Source organism: Lycium ferocissimum, chromosome 7, assembly GCF_029784015.1.
Source record: "Lycium ferocissimum isolate CSIRO_LF1 chromosome 7, AGI_CSIRO_Lferr_CH_V1, whole genome shotgun sequence".
NCBI classification, from domain to species: Eukaryota; Viridiplantae; Streptophyta; class Magnoliopsida; order Solanales; family Solanaceae; genus Lycium; species Lycium ferocissimum.
The window spans coordinates 57,351,188-57,370,613 of NC_081348.1; the positions used below are offsets into that span (position 1 = coordinate 57,351,188).

General features: G+C 33.5%; 1 protein-coding gene across 4 annotated transcripts; it reads left to right on the plus strand.

Annotated features, from left to right (window-relative positions):
* The first annotated feature begins 832 nt into the window (after positions 1–832).
* On the plus strand, positions 833–9,809 carry LOC132065747 (general transcription factor IIH subunit 2). Of its 4 annotated transcripts, none has more exons than XR_009416777.1 (6): positions 833–1,058; positions 2,116–2,383; positions 3,319–3,780; positions 3,988–4,360; positions 8,131–8,495; positions 9,445–9,809. XR_009416777.1 is itself a non-coding variant. In XM_059459270.1 (5 exons), the coding sequence occupies exons 2-5, from the start codon at positions 2,120–2,122 to the stop codon at positions 8,277–8,279; spliced, it is 1,248 nt and encodes a 415-aa protein (XP_059315253.1). In that variant the 5' UTR covers positions 833–1,058; positions 2,116–2,119; the 3' UTR covers positions 8,280–9,224. The 4 variants fall into 4 exon arrangements, 2 of the variants coding, with proteins under 2 accessions (XP_059315253.1, XP_059315254.1); XR_009416778.1 differs by lacking the exon at positions 9,445–9,809 and adding an exon at positions 8,654–9,224; XM_059459270.1 differs by lacking the exon at positions 9,445–9,809 and having other exon boundaries at positions 8,131–9,224.
* Positions 9,810–19,426: the final 9,617 nt, after the last annotated feature.

Consider the following 19,426-nt stretch of genomic DNA (forward strand, 5'->3'; position numbering starts at 1 on the left):
TGTATGTATATATGTGTAAGATATAGTATAAACTATCATCGTGCCACCCGGAATAACAAAGGAGTTTGTGGTGCCAATGGTTAGGCGCTAGGTTTCCTCCCCGGGGGTGCAAGTTCGAACTCCTGCAGATTTTGTATCTATGCATGGGTGTACTGTGTCAAAATAACATCTAATTTTCACTGGCTTTCCGTTTCTCCCTTTTTTTTTTCTCTTCTTCCCAAAAAACTCTTTCTCGTCACCCGAATCTTCTCCTCTCTCTTCATCAAAATTTTAATAATTTTTTTCCAGTTGCTCTCTTCCGTCATTGTTTCTTATCTTTAATTTTACATGCTATTTATTTTATTTAAATGGTTTAAAAAAATGCAAAAGAAAAGGGTATGTTGAGTCTTGGTTCACACAGATTTAGTTTATTATTTTTTATTTTATAATAGAAATTATATTTGTAAGCTTAAGTTCATGTACCTAACTGAGCGTAATTGTTTCTATATAATATTTGGAATAATATTTGTGTGTGCGTATACCGAGAAGACAAATAACCTTAACCCCAATACAAAGTACGTTTAATTACTCTATTAATTGGACCGTAAAAATTGCAATCCATCTATATTTACAGCACAGTGGCACCCGGGACCTCCAAATTTGGATCCGCCTCTGAATCAACATTAAACTAACGGAGTTTTAGAGTAACATTAAGCAATAACCCTAAGATTAGTCCCTCACTTGTATCTTAGTGCTTATATTTTCTCTATACAATTTTCAAGCCTTATACTGTAAACCCAAAGCTTGTATCTCCGGCGACTCAAAAGACTGGGGCAACGCATAGAAGAGAGTAGAGTAGATCCCCAAATTCATTAAAGTTTCCATTTTTCCAAGTGGGTGTCTCTACATTTGATCAAAGAATCCTTTTTGGTTTATTTGGTTCTCAAAGTTTCACTCAATCGCATTTGACTCTTATCACTTTCTGCCTGTCTTACTACTCTAGACATTGCAATTTGCTAAGTAATAGGATATTCATTTGTTCCTCACTTTGTTTTCTGATCAACACTCTGCAGAACAAGGTCAGTTCCTTATTTTCGTGATTTCATTTACTTAGTTTAATAAAATTAACTTGCATCTTTTAATCATCTAGGTCATTTAGAGTAATTTAGCTTAAGCACTTAAGTCCCCACCTAGTTTAAATCCGGAATGGAACCACAGTTGTAGTAATTTGAACCCTTACTCGATCTCAGGTTACGACGTAGACTAGTAAAATGGTGTTATTTGCAATTAGTTGTAGTAAATAGGTGCCCTGACGCACCTTAACTTGTTAGGTGATGACTGCTCTTTTTTAGCACATTAAAAGAGTTGTCACATGTTGAAACCCGCTTTCGCTTTGCGAGAAAGTCTCCATTTGGCTTTTGAGTCCAATATTAACCGGCCAAGGAAGAGAGTCTACTGTTTGGCTTGTAACTCTTAAGTTAACAGAGTATGTTGTCGTTAGAATTGTTTAGGTACAACCATGAATGTATAACTTTTTTGGAAGGTCTATATCTTTTTTTTACCCCAAATGTTCCAATAAGTGGTTTTACTGCTTAAGGTTTGTTAAGTACTCTAAGTAACAAAGCAGGCAGAGGAACAGAGCTATAGAATATACAGGCTTTAGAATGCCAATGTGTATTAACAAAAAGTTCAATTTTGTAATTCTTGCTCTGTTAGACTGTTACAAGGGGAAAAAAATGAAATGCCAAAGATCATAAAAATGGTTTTTTTTTTTTTTTTTTCCTTTTTTTAATTTAATGAAACTGCAGTTTCTGGTTTGCTGGATGAAGCTGGGAAACGTATCGAAGCATAATTTGTTTTCTCATTTAGATTGTTGTGAATACTTTGGCGATTGGTTCTCAAGGAGGTTTTCAGTAAACAGGCACAGAATGGGCCACACTTTAGGGGAAAAGTGAAATATAGAAATAACAAAGGACTAGGGGCAGATTAGAAAATAGTTCATACGATAAGGATGCGTAATGGAAAGAGCTGAGCTCAGCACACGCACATACAGTTTCTTGTTTTAATATTGAGTTTGTACAATTAGTTTCTCAAGTATTTGGTCATCTTATTGAGAGTTGGCATTATATCTAACAGGAAAATGAACAATGAAGAAAAACGATTTAATCGAGAAGAAGAGGATGAGGAGGAGGAAAGTGGGAGAGGTCGAGAAGCTTGGGAAAGAACTTATGCAGATGAAAGATCATGGGAGTCTTTGCAAGAGGATGAATCAGGACTCCTTCGTCCAATTGACAACAAAACTCTATCCCATGCTCAGTATCGACGGCGTCTCCGCACTGCAACCGCTGCACGAATTCAGAAGGGTCTCATTCGGTATCTCTACATTATCATTGATTTCTCCAGGGTATGTAAAATCCTCTGTGATTGCACAATAACTGCATTACTATATTTGGTTGTTGATATTTGAAGGTTTAAATTTTCATTGCGAGATATGAAAAAATTATTTAAATATCTATGGTTATCTGTTTTTAAATGAGTTATCTCCAGCAGAAGTTGAGGCTGAAGATTTTAGTGATTGCAACTAGTTTATTATGCTATGAGATACAGATAAAGCTAAGTGTATTTCTGTTTTTTGTAATGGTTTGAGAAACCAATACTCAGAATAACTTTTTCAGAAAATTAGTCTGATGTATGCAATGCAATTGGGTGCTCTTCTTTGATCAGTAATAATTAATATTCAAGTAAATACCCACTTTCAGTTTTTATGTCACCATGTATCCTTGAACACCACCTCACATTGATTTCTTTGAACCATGTTTTGAAATTCTGAGATAAAATTGTGAATTGAGTGTGTCCAAGACAATTATTGCCTTATAATAAATGTCCTTAACTGGGTTGTGCTTATCACTGCATTGTACATTTTCTTTTTTCATTGACAAGGTGCAATAAACAATCTTATGTATTTGCACATAAACATTGTGCTGACAGTTCTCCTTTTAAGATGTCAGCATCCATTGTTTTTTTGACATTTTTCCTAGGACTCTTTTGTGCACATTGGTCGAAAGTGTTTCTGAGAATTGTTTGCGTCTACTTGATACTTATACTAAATGGTTATAGTTCCGCAACGCCCAAGCGAACTTGGAAAGCTAGAAGAAAAATTGAAATGTTTGAGTACCAGAAATCTACACAGAATAAAATAGATAATTTATGCGTTCATTTAAATTAAGTCTGGATGATTTTAAAAATGATATTTGATAGCGTGACAGTAATGTCTCATAATATCTTGAACTTTATACAGCTTTTAAGTTAATAATTGCTTACTTGATTTTTGACTTTTAGGCAGCTGCAGAAATGGATTATAAACCAAGCCGAATGGTTGTAGTTGCTAGACAAGTGGAGGCTTTTATAAGAGAATTTTTTGACCAGAATCCACTGAGTCAAATTGGCTTGGTGATCTTGAAAGATGGAGTAGCTCATTGTTTAACAGATCTTGGTGGCAGTCCTGAGGCTCATATCAAAGCATTGATGGGTAAATTGGGTACCTCAGGTGATGCATCCCTTCAGAATGGCTTAGATCTTGTGCGTGATCTCCTAAATCAAATCCCATCATATGGTCATCGTGAAGTCCTTATCCTGTATTCGGCTCTTAGCACATGTGATCCGGGGGATATACTGGAAACCATCCAAAAGTGCAAAGCGTCTAAGATAAGGTGCTCAGTAATTGGTCTCTCTGCAGAACTCTACATATGCAAACATCTCTGCCAAGAGACTGGTGGAATGTATTTTGTTGCATTGGATGAGGTGAGGAATAGATATTTGAGATCTGAAATACTTGAATTTATGAAACAAACCAATAGAGTAAGGAAATCTTCTGCTGAAAATTTGGGAGAAATTTGGTTCTAATTGCCTACTACATAAAACATCTCACTGAATAATGATTAGCAATATGTAGGAGGTGTAATATTGTTAAACTTTTTATAATTAGTTTCTTGGTTATTGCTCTGTTAGCCTCATTTAAAAGAGTTGGTATTGGAGCATGCCCCACCTCCTCCAGCTATTGCAGAGTTTGCTGTTGCAAATTTGATCAAGATGGGGTTCCCCCAAAGAGCAGCAGAGGGTGTGATTTCAATTTGTTCGTGTCATAAAGAGGCTAAAGTTGGTGGTGGATACACTTGTCCGAGATGCAAAGCACGCATATGTGAGCTGCCTACTGAATGCTGCATCTGCGGCCTGACCCTGGTATCTTCTCCACATTTGGCAAGGTCATATCACCATCTCTTCCCAATAAGGCCATTTGATGACGTTTCACCCTCAGTTCTGAAAGATCTTCACAAGTTACCAAAGAATTGCTTTGGTTGCCAACTAAGTCTCCTAACTCCTGGTAAGAGCATTCTTAAGCTTATTTTCAAAATTGAAACTATGCAGAGGTAAAAATTTCATGCCAAAACAAGGAAATCTATCTTATTTGTTTGCTCTCAAGATTGCAGTATAAATAACCACTGAAGTAAATCTGCGACCCAATGAAGCACCTGGTCACACAGGATATTTGTAAAAAGATTTGCATTTTTTTGGTTCAAAACTGAAACTTCTAGTGGTAAAAGGTTCAAGCCAAAAATGAGCAAACTGTCTTTTCTGTTTGCTTCTGAAGATTGCATTGCAAGTAACCTTTAAAGTGAATCTGAGACGCAATGGAGCACCTGGTCACACAGGATATTTGTAAAATGATTTTCATCTTTTGGGTGGATATTATCATTATCCATGTATATGTTAGGATGTCCGATATGGTGAGAATTCTCAAATGGAGTAGTTTATCAGATTAAACCTCAGGTACATAACCCTGACCTGAAGCATCTTGTGTTGCTGAGGATGTCAGTGAAGTTTCTTTCTTTAAGTTCATAGCTGCATAGAATTGTACAAGGCATTTGCATTATTGTTTGTTGTCTGAGATTTCTTGTATGTGCATTTCTCCGACTATCTTTAGGAAAAAAACCCTCCTACCGTGTCTTCTTCCCCAACCTCACCCTTCCCTTCTCTGGTCTCTCTCCGGCTAAGTTGCACGGACTCGGGTGTAGGTATCCGATACGGGTACGGATCCGAGAGTCGATTCGGCAAAATCTAAATTTTAATATAATTATATTTCAAGTATTTTGATAGTTCAATATTAGTTATTCCTCCTAAATTAATTTTAATTAATATAAATTAAGTGCTCCTAAATCCTCTCATTCTTGATATAGTTATCTAAAATGCTCGATTATTCTTATTTGTCATTTTTCTAAGTTATTTTCAATTCATTATCAAATTACATATTTGAAATTATGTAAAAAATACTATAATTTACAATAATTAATAATTTAAATTATTTAAAAGGCATATGAAAAAATACGTTCCAAGAATAATCCGTTGTACAAAGGGGTCAATTTTATTATGTACAACCATAGAAATTTGTCCGTGCTTTTGTGCGATTAAAAATATAAATTAATTATAAAAAAATTGACATGCTAATAATTAATTTAGATATTATCCCTATATTGTATGAGAAAGAAACATTTACAAATAGCATAATTAGGTGCCTTTCAATTTTGTGACACAAGTAGCATATAATGGAAAATAAAGGGGATAAAAATAGCATATATGGAGAATAAAGGGGTCATTTTTGTATGTTAATACAATTAAGACTTTAAGAGTCCTAATTCTAGCTTCTACACGTCTCCTCCAGCTGTAAGCCTGTAACTTTTAAGTCGTCGTCTTCAAATTCTCCAAACTTCCCTTTCAAGCTTTTACAGAGCAAAGTTCTAGCCTCTAGGTTGTCTCTTTCCTTTGTCTCTTTGTTCTTTCCTCAAGATAGAAGGAGAAAGCCATTCAAGGCCGGAAACAAACCCTCCATCTATATCACTGCTTCTCTCTTCCATCCGAACTCAACACAACCTTGTATTCTTGGTTTATCTGTAACATGAAGCAGCAAAAATGAGATAAAAGTACTATAATATTGAAGTTATGTCATTTTCCTTATCTTAAATCTATTTTATTTTTAATTTTGAGAAATCAAAATCTCAAATGTTTTCCCCAAATTTGTCGACGGACTCGGGTCAAGGTATCCGGAGTTAGTTGATAGCATCCCGGATGTTTGCCGTTCTCGCACCCGCAACCGACCCGTGTCGAGACGGGAACGGCACCTAAACTGGCGAGTCCGTGCAACTTAGCTCTCCGGCAACTCATTCCTTCATTTTCTCCCTTACCCATGAAAGCTCTACATAACTTTGCTCTTTCCAAATACCCCAAAAAAAAAAAAAATAGAAATATGTCATTATTCCAAACAACACAAATCATGCCTATAAATACTCAAGTCGTCCCTACCTCACTCAGCTGCCCAACAATACAATTAGTACAACTCAGTCCCATGCAAGTTGAGTCGGCTATATAAATCCTCACTGACCATATCACTCGAGTTAACTCATATTGTACCAACATTATATACATTAAAAATAATATAAAAAATAACTCAACATAAAAAGTACTAGAAGTTCTTTATATTTTGTGACTGTCATATAGATCTCTGAAAGGCTAAACAACTCCGATAAAAGTATAGGATGTAAAGTAAAGGTGTTAGCATGACTAAAACGTATTCTCAATTAATAGGTATCTCCTACATAAATTTTTTTCTTCCACTGTGCCCTATCTTCCGCTAAGCCTGCATGAACCCCAATAATTATACTCCCTCCGTTTCAATTTATGTGAACCCATTTGAATGAGCACGAAGTTTAAGAAAATAGAGAAGACTTTTAAACTTGTGGTGTTAAATGAGTCACATATATTTTGTGTGATTATAAATTATTGCATAAAGGTATCCAAATATAGAAAGAGATCATTCTTTTTGGCACGGACTAATAAGGAAATAGGTTCACATAAATTGAAACAGAGGGAGTAAGTTTTTTGATACGACTTCCTTCCAAGTGATTTAGGTTTACCTCATTACCTCATCCCTTTTTATTACTTTCTCTAACCATGATTTCATATCTACAGACCAATGCATTTGGAGGTCGATGCAAGACATAAATATACCATCTCAAGCGACCTTCTCTTATTTTATCCTCGATGTGTGCTACTTGAACCTTCTTGTGAATGAGATCATTTCTAATCTTGTCTAGTCTTGTATGACTGCATGGCCATCTTAGCAATCTTCATTTCCGTGACACTCATCTTGTAGATGTGTTACTTTAGAGGCCCAACCATAGCATCGGTTTTTCTCTGGCAAAGTTTTATAAACCACGTTTCAAGGCTACAAAATCACCGACTTTTCATGGATGCTTTGTTAGACTGAATAATGAGGTTCATCATCTTCTTTTTCTTCTACTTGTTCATGGGTTGCCATCCCCTTAGTTTCGTTAGATTTAAGTGTTGATTTGGAGGTGGGTATGAGGGGCTTTGATTGTAAGTTGAAAGGCTATCGATATGTTGGGCTGGAATGGCGGATTGATGGATGATGTGCTGTAGTAGTAAAAGCAGGGTGTTGTTCATCCATGGTGTTCTTTTCATCAATCAGTCTTGGTTTCTGATGGTTTTTCTGAGTGGAAACTGAAGGATCGCTAGTTGGTATTTTTCCCTGGTGGGATAATACTATCCATGGTGTTCTTTTCATCAATCAGTCTTGGTTTCTGATGGTTTTTGTGAGTGGAAACTGAAGGATCGCTAGTTGGTATTTTTCCCTGGTGGGATAATACTTAGGAGGGAGAGACAAAGGCTACAGTGGTTTCCAGTGATCGGTAGTCTGTCCAAACTGATGGTGGAGAGGTGGTGGTAGCAGCAAAGAGGAGTTCAATAGGAGAAAGAAGAAGAAAGAAATAAAATAAAAATTACATTTCAATTCATGCGCTCAACTCTGTGAAAATCACTCATTGTGCCACATTACTGTGAGGTGTTAATATGCATATTTTGGATATATGTTAGGTTGTCTGAAAAATAACAACCTCAATTGAGGTGTGTTAAGTGAAAAGTCATGGCAACATTAAGTCTTAAGGGGATCTCCATGTGTTTAGCTTAATGCAAACTTAATGTATAGGATTCTCAATTTTTGCTTGTTCCACTTTTCTCTTCATTCGTCAGGTTTCTCACTTTTTGCTTGCTCCACTTTTCTCTTTATTTGATCTGATGCAGGAAATTTGCTAGGTCCACAGGTTGCTTGTCCAAACTGCAAACAACACTTCTGCCTTGATTGTGATATTTATATACATGAGAGCTTGCACAATTGTCCAGGTTGTGAGAGCTTGAGGAATTCCAAGACCATTAGTGATATGGAAGAATGATAAGGATATCTGTTCTGAAGTGGTTTATTCCTCAATGGAACAAGTTAAATGGCAGAAATGTGATGTTCTGTTGGATGTTCTTGTCAAGTACAGAAATCTTGTTTCAGACCTTGTCCTGAGGAAAAGTCAAGCTGGCTGCTTTTACGGAACCTTTGTTGTTGGATGCAGCCAATTTCTATGGAACAACTATGGGAAACACAGCTACTGATCTCAGAGGTGAAACTTCTAATTCAAAGTTTGGAGCTATGCAGGATTATGGCGTGATGTATCATATATGACTATCAGATTGTTGCTTCTTGTACCCTCAAATTTTGACTTCAAAGAAGAAAAAAAGAAGTTGGTGATGAGATCTCTATTTTACCTTTGAGCCTCAGGAATTTTGGCATTTAATTACTGGACAATCCGCTGGTGAAATCATTTTTGAGTGCTTCATTGTGCATTTCCAAAGGTAGAGGCCCTTGCTACTGGTAGATGAGAATAATTTATCAGCGATCGTTAAGCCAAAGAGATTGTTTAGGAGGACAATTAAATTAGCTTTTATGAACATGTTATAGCCATATTCAGCCTTTGTCACCATTGAGAACGACACTTAAGCTGTAATACCTGCTCATGTTTGTGCCTACTTATGTTGATTTAAATCGAACACTCTCGAGCCTCTTTTAAAGGTTATTGGCCGAGTGGCCCTCTGAACTTTTTCTTAGTTATTCTGGATTATCTTTTCCCGAAAATTTATGTTACTCTAATCAATAATCAAGTTTAGAGACATTTGCATGACCTTTGTTAGACTCTTAAGGATTTCCAACCATCAGGCTTGTCACTTGGGCTGGGCATTTGGTACTAAGGTTCCGTAGCCTTTCGGATCATATATACTATGTATCAAACCGTCGTTTTTCCATACGACTGGGTATCAAAATCAAGTTAGTATTAATATATATTTTTCGTTAATTACTTATAGTATCCAAGTTCATAGTCCACGATAACAGTGACTTGCTGGATTGCACAAAATGCAATTGAATTTACTTGGGAAAATGCATTTCTGCTGTGAACCCGACCCTACTGTGTTGGTATTGAGTTTCATTTTATTGTTTCCTTGTGGTCTCTCTAGCTCATTTATATGGTTAGTTATAAAAATCTAACTATTTATATTGATGTTTCTGCGGAAAAGGGCAGGGGAAGCATACTTGGATGGATGAAAATGATCATAGTCAGCGGATTCAAGAATTGTAGATGTTTTCCGGCTCCTTTAAGAGCTATTTTCTTCATAGATTGGAGAACTCTATTTATTCTAGTGCGGATGGCTGTCAATCTTGGTTTTAATAGGACTTCTTGCCAGCGTTGTTTGTCTACGCCACAGAAACTTAAGTTTATTCCCGCAATGCCAAAGCTACTGAGATTTGAGGGCGTGGATCCTAGTAAAATTTTGGAAGATGTTGAAGTTTGTAGACTTCATTAACAGCTTAGATTTGCTTCTTATCTGCGCTAACTTACAAACACTAATGTATACCTAGCCAACGACAAATGCGCCTGCTTTTTGTCTTGCCTGATCACGTTGAATGTCATTTGTTCTCCAGAATAAAGAAATCAAAGTAGGGGGATAAGGGGCCGTGTTCCAGAAAAAGAAAACAAAGATACCAGCATACATTTGTTCTCCCAGTTTTCAAGGAAACTTAAAGCTCAAACAAGAATTTCTCCAGGTTTTGTGGTTTTGTGCTCGTATCTTTATAAACCACAAAACCTGGAGAATCCTTGTTTGAGTTTAAAGTTTCACTTGAAAACTATGGGAGAAAAGGGCCAAAATTGGGAGGCTCACAATGTAAAAGATTTCCCCAACTTTTCTAACAAACAAATCAAAAGAGCACTAATAAAACTCTTCCAAGTAATTACTTGATCAACCATGACTGATAATCACCGAATGTCGTGGTGTGATGAATAATATCTATGGTCAAGAATTGTGGGGGATGGATAGATTCCTCCTCCCTTTAACTAAAGATCTTGGATTTGAGTTGGAAATGATAAAATCCTGGTTAGGGGTGCTTTCTCCTTTAATAGCCTTATACGGTGCAAATTCAGATTAGTGGGGCCACAATCGGGTATCATACAATATCGGGTGAGAAAACCAAAAAAGAAAAAAAAAAGCAAAAAAGAAGAAATGAATATGATTCCTTCACTCTTAACCAGAGGTCTTGGGTTCGACCTTGAAAATGAAAAAATCTTGATAAGGAGCACTTCCCCTTCAATTGTCTTATTACACGACGCAAATTGCATTAATTTGGTCACCAATGTGCTATTGAATACCGATGAAGAAAAAAAACATGACAGATAAGACAAGGAAACTATAACTCCAAAACTTGTACCCTAGTGTTTGGAGTCATTTGCTTGGAGTACTCTGAGTCCGCAACTTAAATGACCCAGCTCCAAAATAACCCACAAAAAAAAAAAAGTTACAAAAGTGCCTTTTGCTCACAAAATTAGTGCGCAATAGCAGTTAACTGTGACGGCTATAGTTAAGTCCTATTGCGCATTAATTTTGTATGCAATAGGGGTTAGTTTTATTTTCCCCACACTTCGCATAATTTTAAAGTTTTGAAATTCACGTTTTTTTTATATTTTGACCAAAGATTAGTCATGTCTCAAAACTCCGGAATATCAATATTTTATATAGAACCTGATATCTTTTTCTGTGAATAATAATGTAAGCTCAATACATCAAGTATACTTCAACGTTTGGATCGTCATTTTAGGAGTTGTAAAGTGTCCCGAAGTAAGTTTTGTTTGGAAACTTATTATCGTTTGGTTTAAGTGTTTTATTTATAAGGTTTTGATTTAAGCGTTTTATTATTTAGTCAAGGCATTACTTTATTTCGAATATGTCGAGATGAAATGTGTGGGTCTCCGGTCGCCATCGCTCAACCATGGCCGTCACAAGAGCCCTATCATGTTGTACCCGACTAGCAACGACGCAATGGTAGATACCGCCCAGATAAAGTATATCTAAGACGCGAGGATGTGGGGGCCGAGCTCCTAAAAGATCCCACACATGTTCCACCTTACGGGGACGGAACAACGTACTGGAATCTATGAACTCATCCCATAATAGTTGGGACCTATGAGTAGCCTGCAGATAAAGTACTGATGGATCGAAGGGCCCCGGATGAAGGTTGGGATCTATGGAGGTGTCGTATCTGTATTAATAATTTTTAATTAATCATTAACATGTAATATTAATTATTTAATCCTTTATTGAAAAAATATACTAACTAACTAATCCTTTAATGGGAAATTATATTAACTATCTAAATTTGTGAATTAATAATTGTTAATTAATTATTATACTAACTACAATTAATTAACTAATATTATATAAATGATATTTTTAATCCTAAACTAAGGACGTTCAATCCTAAACTAAGGATTAACTATTTCTAATTAACAATTGTTATACAAACTACAATTAACTAACTAATATTATATTAATTATTTTTTTAATCCAAAACTAAGGATGTTCAATCCTAAACTAAGGATTAACTATTTCTACTTAATAATTGTTAATTAATTATTATACTAACTACAATTAACTAACTAATATTATATTAATGATATTTTTAATCCTAAACTAAGGATTAACTATTTCTAATTAATTATTATACTAACTACAATCAACTAACTAATATTATATTAATTATATTTTAATCCTAACTGATGATGTTTAATCTTAAACTAAGGAAGTTCAATCCTAAACTAAAGATTAACTATTTCTAATTAATAAGCACATTAACACATAAAATTAGATAACTAATTAGAAAATAAAAGTAGATTAACGCATACAATTAGGTAACTAATTAGCACATTAATAATTAACATGGATTAAACAATTTTACAAATAAATAAATTAACAATTAGATAATTAACAAATAAAGATATTATTAGGAGAGTAGTATATTTTCCTATAATCAAACAATTAACATCTATAGGGGGGGAGGGGGTGGATTATTGCCCCTATTGCGCACATAAATAGTGCGTAATTTTTTCTTTTTTTCGAAACCCACCACTATTAAACATTAATCATGCTTAGGATAATAATATATTTAACAATGTAATTGCAAAATTCATAGCAAAATACCTAGATTAAAGGTTGTTTTTGAGTTTTTGAACTCGAGTTTTACGGCGCTTTATTCCGAAATTCAAGCTTCGAAACTTGATCCTTGACTTGAATATACCGAGAAATATTGACTTTCAGGTTAAAAAATAACACAAAAATGACACTTTTGGAGCGTGGGACCTCGAAAAATGATTGTGAATGGCGAAAAATGGGGGACCAATTGGGTGGGGAAGACGGTGCGCCGTTTTATTAAACCATTATTGCGCTTTGTAAATTTTGCTCCGATAACGCACTTAACGCGACCGTTACTGCATCGCTTACCGCGAATAAAATTTGTATGCAAAAGGCACTTATATATATATATATATATATATATATATATATATATATATATTTTTTTTTTTTTTTGTGGGTTATTTTGGACTCAAATCCCACTTTTGGGATCATTTATATTTTTTTTGTGGGGTTATTTTGGACTCAAATCCCACTTTTGGGATCATTTAAGTTGCGGACTCGGAGTACTCTGTATTAAAATGGCGTAGCCTGGCTCAAAGTCATCATCTTAATGTATTTTATCCCTTGTAGACTGTAGTAATTCCCCAAAACTTGATCCAAAATTTTTACTACTCCCACTGTTTCAATTTATGTGAATCTATTTCTCTTAATTACCCTGTCCAAAATGAATAACATCTTTCCTAATTTGGAAACAAATTCACTTTATGAAATGATTTATAGCCACACAAATATTCAAGCATTTATTTTTAACTACAAGTCTAAAAGTTTTCACTCTTTCTTAAATGTCGTGTCAGCTAAATGAACACATAAACTGAAACGGAGTGAGTATAATTTATGTGGATTCAAAACTTTTATAATCTATCCTTTTTCTGGGGAATTAGTTTGAAAAGTTAAAGTTAAAAAGAAAGGTATCAACACTTTATGGTACGTGATCTTTACCAGTTATCATTAATTATGAATTAGTTTGAAAAGTTAAAGTTAAAAAGAAAGGTATCAACACTTTATGGTACGTGATCTTTACCAGTTATCATTAATTATGAATTAGTTTGAAAAGTTAAAGTTAAAAAGAAAGGTATCAACACTATATGGTACGTGATCTTTTCCAGTTATCATTAATTATAAATTGCTTTTGGAGAAAAAGGGAATTGAACCAGCAAACGCGTTTTTGAAACATTTGCAAGATTTTCATGGGTGCGAAATCAAATATAATAGCTCCTTCATTGCTTGAATCAAAATGTTCCATAATCAAATGCAGGAACAATTTATTAAGAATTTTCTGCTTGTTTCTTTCACTCTTACTTCAGACACAATCAATTATTTTCTTTTCCCAAATTTTGTCTAGTACGTATTGGTCAAATTTAAATTCTTTGACCCAGAACTTATTTTAATGCTTATTGGGCAAGAAAAGAGGAAGTTGGCACTTGCCAGCAGTTTTTCTATATAGATTTACTTGATTTAGTAAATAGTTGGACCAGTCTATAACTTATAATTGACTTATACAATGTCCAAGAAGGTACACTAAGCGGAAATTTTCTTTTTAAATTTTTATACTAATAAGCTTACACACCCAAGAAGCTATGCTGAGAATGACATAAGTAGCTTAAATAATCTGAATGCACTGTGTTATTATAATATCGATAGACATATATACCTAACATTAATCAATAGATGGTTGTGTGTCGAAGACTTTCTGTTTAGCTCTATCACAATCCAAGCACACGGCACTAGCCCAAAAGACTTCACAAACTTATCTCTTAAGCTACATCATCATCGAACTCAAAAGCATGTATAAAAATGTAAATTTGTGCTTTACTATATCGTACATATGACTTTACTTTTATTCTTTTTCCGATGTACGATTTGTCTAAAATATTATATGCACCTTCTTCTTCTTCTTTTTTTTTTTTTTTTTTTTTTTTTTTGAAAAAGTTTACCACTCTAAAAGTTTGACAGTTCTTCATCACCTTAAATTTAATACAACCTCATCAACGTTGCCCTTCGTCAATGGCGTCACACATAAAGTCGTGGATAGGATACAATTGATGAGCCTAAAGCACAAAAATACACAAAATAAACCAAAATGTATTTCCACTATATATGCTAAACGTTATCAATTTTTTTTTCGAATTGTTTCAAAACTAATGGCTTTTTAGCTAGACCGATCCAATATAGACGGCCCACGTTTAATTCATTTTTGTAAAACGGGGATCCAATACAAAATTATTTGTATAACGTGGATCGCTCCACGTTTTAAATATATATATATATATATTGTAATTTGGGGAGTTATCCGAAATAATATTTATCAGACCTAAAGTGAAGGAATTTTGAGTGAGTTGCGTCACTAAACTTGAAGACTTTTAAATGAAAACCTAAATCCGCATCCTTATTTGTATTAATTGTTAAGATACTTTCGATAAAATAATTGATTAAATATGTGGAATTCTTTTAATGTCCTATTATAGGTGTGCACACAATTGCTAGAACTTTAACTTGAAAGGAGAATGAACCCGGCATCCTTGTCGCCAACCAGTTTCATTCGGAAGAAACTTCTTATAGATCTCGGCAAGTATGTTAAGAGACTTTTAGATCTTGAAAACTTGTGAATGCTTTTATTTTTCAAATGTCAGACTATATTATGAGATAACTCATAATCTTACTAATGTTGTTTTCTGGCGAAGAACGGTATTTTGAATTGAACTGCACGTTCATGTTTTTCCTTCGATTCAGAACCAATCTTTTGTGGCATCATCTTAGCTAAACCTGTGTGTGTGTGTGAAAAAAATATAAATTGTGGGAAAAAACAAAAATCATTAGGTTCTAATTTATTGTTATAGCACTTTCGACTTAATTGTTCTTCTAATTGCTCGGGATAGTTTGACACGTTATACTCGTTTCTTCAATATGTTACTTTGTTTCATTCAAAGAGTATTGTACAAATTTTAAGTGGATAAAAATAGTGTTACTAGTGAAGCAAGAAAAGAATATTTTTGACCTGTAACATGTTTCAACTTTTCGATTTACAATATATTTATATATATTGTATAACGTGGACTGATCCACGTTATACAAATAATTTTGTATAACGTGGATCAGTCCACGTTTTACAACATATATATTATAAAACGTGGACTGATCCACGTTATACAAAATTATTTGTATAACGTGGATCAGTCCATGTTATACCATTAATTTTTTTTTTTTATTTTGTTTTGGTCCGATGTTCGAAAAAAAATATGTGGGTATAACGTAATTCATGTATATACCCCTTTTGGTATATACGTGCTACAATAATTTAAAATGTGATGGTGATTCTTTTGACTTGATGGTGTTAAGAATCCAATGTTATCGGTAATGTATACATAATAAAAGTCTTAGTTAAATGTTCTAGTGGCTTTTTAGCAAGGCCTACAATTACAAATACTTTAATTAAAAGTCAATATTTTCAACGAAAAGACTTAAATGCAATTTGGAGTTATATTTGTTTCAGACCTAATAATTTGATACTTGCAAAACTGGCATTTTATATATGAAAACTCTTCTGAATCACTTTGGAGTGGGAAGATATAAAATATAATGTGTTATATATTATTACTGTAATAGATAAAAGAGAAGACACACAATTGCTAGAACTTTAACTTGAAAGGTTGTATCCCTTCAGGATTGTAAGACAGTTTCATTGGAAGAAACTTATTATACTTCTCTCCACCCAGAAACAACAAAACATATTTTCTCCCAAATGTCAGAAAAGAAATATTCTCTTCTTTTCTGGCGAAGAACTTAAGTGGACAGAACTGCACGTTCATGTTTTTCCTTCGGATTAGAACCAACATTTTGTGTGCATATTTATATGTGTGTGTGTGAATATAAATTTTGAAGAGGTCATTTTATTTGATTTAGTATTATACTACTCGACTTAATTGCAATTGCTAAAATAGTTTGACGCGTTATACTCTATCAATCTGCACTTTGTGAATATATTTAGTATTATATTCAAAGATTTGTATAGTATTATTTGCATCAAAATTCTGTATTCACAAATAATTGTGACCTGAACAAGTTAGACTTTTAGTACCACTGCAAAAAAGTGGATAACTTAAAGGGTTTTAATTTAAGCAATTGCGGAGGCTAAAACTCTCAAATTACAACTTTTCAGCAAATTACTCAGAGAAAAGTGTACTCTCGAAATATGTGAGTATTGTAATTTTTGTAAACAAGACACCACTTGACTTCAATAATTTAAAATGACCTGATGGTGAGTTGACTTGATGGTGTTAAGAATCCTACGGTGTGTATAACAAAACTTTGTTGAACTTTTTGCAAACTTTACACATACAAAAAAGTCAATATTTTCAACAAAAAGATTTGCGTTTGAATCTTCACCGTTGCTTAAAAATCCGGATAAAGACTTCGAATTAATCAAATTGCTTGCCAGCAAGCTAAGCCGTGTTACAGTTGCATAGTTCCTATAGAAGCATTCGACTTCTAGATCGTTGCATAATAGCTTTTGTGATTCTTAAAAATGATACAAGCAAGACCAAAGATGGTCAAAAGATTCTAGGGATGATCCACTGTATAAGTTTTTTTCCCGCTTAACTTAAACATATAAGAATAAGATAGGTTTATTTTAACTTCGTTATTACGATTAGATCCTATAACGAGTTCAAGTACTCAATGGTTTGGCATATTCTTTAATTACAACAAGAGTGGAACTTGTCCGAGAATCCGCAATGAAGCCAATTCTCTTGTGCATGCTATAAAATGTACTTATAGATTTAATGAATAACTAGATAAGGACAAAATAAATGAAATGAACATAGTACTAGGGCGGGTCATTAGAACAAGTAACCTAAGAAAGAGGTCATAAACTTAGTTAATAGAATCCTTATACTCTTATATTTTATTTGAAGTTTATCCTTATAGTTTCCTTAAAATGTAAAGTAGTTAATTACTATACTCAATTAACTTCTTAATTTATTGACTTGGTCACTTGATTTCAGCCAACAGAGAAAAAGAAATATCAAGAGATTATTTATATGAAACGCCACTTGACTTCAAACTTATTCACTTATGCATGCTATCGTTAATAAACTGTAAAGTTAAACTTTAATTAATGACAACTATTGAAGCCTCAATTTTTGGGACCTAAAGTCATTTCATTAATGGCTTGGGATAAAGCCGCCCTGCATAATTCATGCATTTTATAACACAGTATTTCAACGTTTGCTCTTTGTCCAGTTACTATTAAGGTTGTAATCAATATGATGATTGTCAACACCACCCCCAACCCCCCAAAAAAAAAAAAAGCTTAATAGCCTGTTTGGCCAAGCTTTTAAAATTAACTTATTTCGAAAACTTTTTTTCAAAAATGCTATTCAAAAAAGTAATTTTTGGTTGATTTCTTGTTTGGTCAATTAATTTAAAAAGTACTTTTGAGCAACAATTATTATTTGGTATAACTTTTAAAGATAATAAGTATTTTAATAAAAGTGTTTTTCAAAAAAATATTTTTACTACAAATTTTTGAAAATGACGACTCCCCAAAATTTAGCCAAACACCTTGCTTTTTTTAAAATAAGCACTTATTGAAAAAATAAAGTACTTTTGGAGAAAATAAGCTTGGCCAAACAGGCTATAAAACTGTCCAGTCATAGTGATTATTATATTCTGGGAAATTATCTATGCATTTAAGAAAAGAACGAGACAAAATTGCACAGTGCGAACCATAGTTGGCTTAGAAAACTTATGACAAATGAAGATTTTTTCCAACCATGTGCATGTTGATTAATTAACTTAACGATAGAAAATGGCAAGTGAGCAGTGACCACGACGTAAGTAAAACAAAAAGTAAGAAAAACTTAGTTAATCGAGATGAATCGCTTAAATTGTATTTTTAGCATCTAAAAGAGGTACGATTTTACACAGTACCGGTTTCATAGTTATAAATATGAAAGGTTTTCAGTTTTTATTTTTTTAATTTTTTTCAATTATCTAAAAGTATGATTTAGTGGTCAATGAAATTGATACTATGATTTAGCGATCAATGAAATTGATACTAGTTTTATAATCAAGAAATTAATTTTAGCAGAGATAAAAAATATTAATAGTTGATTTCTTTCCGTTTATTCAAATATTGGTGGACAATATTATTAAGTATTTATATTGATAAAAGATAATAAGTATTTAATAAAATAATCGAAATATACACAAACGACTAATGACGATTGACGACACACCTTTAAAAATATGTACTGTCACGACTCACGACTCGGTGAAGATATTTATAACCTTTGAAGATCTCGAATATCATATTTTCCTTCTTTCGGAAAATGATATTTGCAGGATAACATTGACCCCTTCAATAATTATGAGTAGAAATAGAACATGCTTGCATGCATGAATTATCTATAAAAAGAGAAACAAGGAAAATGACTAATTTTGCTTCAGCATTATTAAAAATAGGATAATTTGTTATCCGTTTTATTTTGGCACAAAATGCTTTGTCTTTAGCCAAATAACTTAAGAATATCCTTTCTACTAGCTGTTGTTCCAACTTAAATGAAAAATGACCAATTTTACTGATAAAGTATTCGAAAGGAGATAGGAGTAATTTTCATCAGTTGTTCTCTACAATTTAATTCAGCCAGTATACAATATAATTCAGCCAGTATCCTTTTTCCCTAGCCTGTTCCTATCTATTTTTCATTACCCCTCACCCCCTCCTCAACCCCTCCCCACCCTCGAAGAAACGTTTATCCTGTGAATACTAGCTTATCTTAAATTTTGTCACATTTAAAGTAATTTTTTTTATATATATCTGAACGGTACGAAATAGAGGTAAAACCAGTGTTTTAAAAGGTGGGGTGTGAGACGGGGCGTTTTACTTAGTAAGGGGCGAGGTGTAAGCCCCATGAATCTTTAAAATTTTAATTTATAATATAGTAAAATACTATAATGACACAAAAATTATAAAATATATATAAATAGCTTTAAAAAATTAAGAAACTCATAGAAAGCAAAACCTCTAACATGA

Coding starts and splice junctions, on each gene's coding strand:
- LOC132065747 (XM_059459270.1), top strand. CDS start 2,120: ATGAACAATGAAGAAAAACGATTTAATCGAGAAGAAGAGGATGAGGAG. Junction 2,384..3,318: donor TTATCATTGATTTCTCCAGG/GTATGTAAAATC, acceptor TTTGACTTTTAG/GCAGCTGCAGAAATGGATTA. Junction 3,781..3,987: donor ATTTTGTTGCATTGGATGAG/GTGAGGAATAGA, acceptor TTGCTCTGTTAG/CCTCATTTAAAAGAGTTGGT.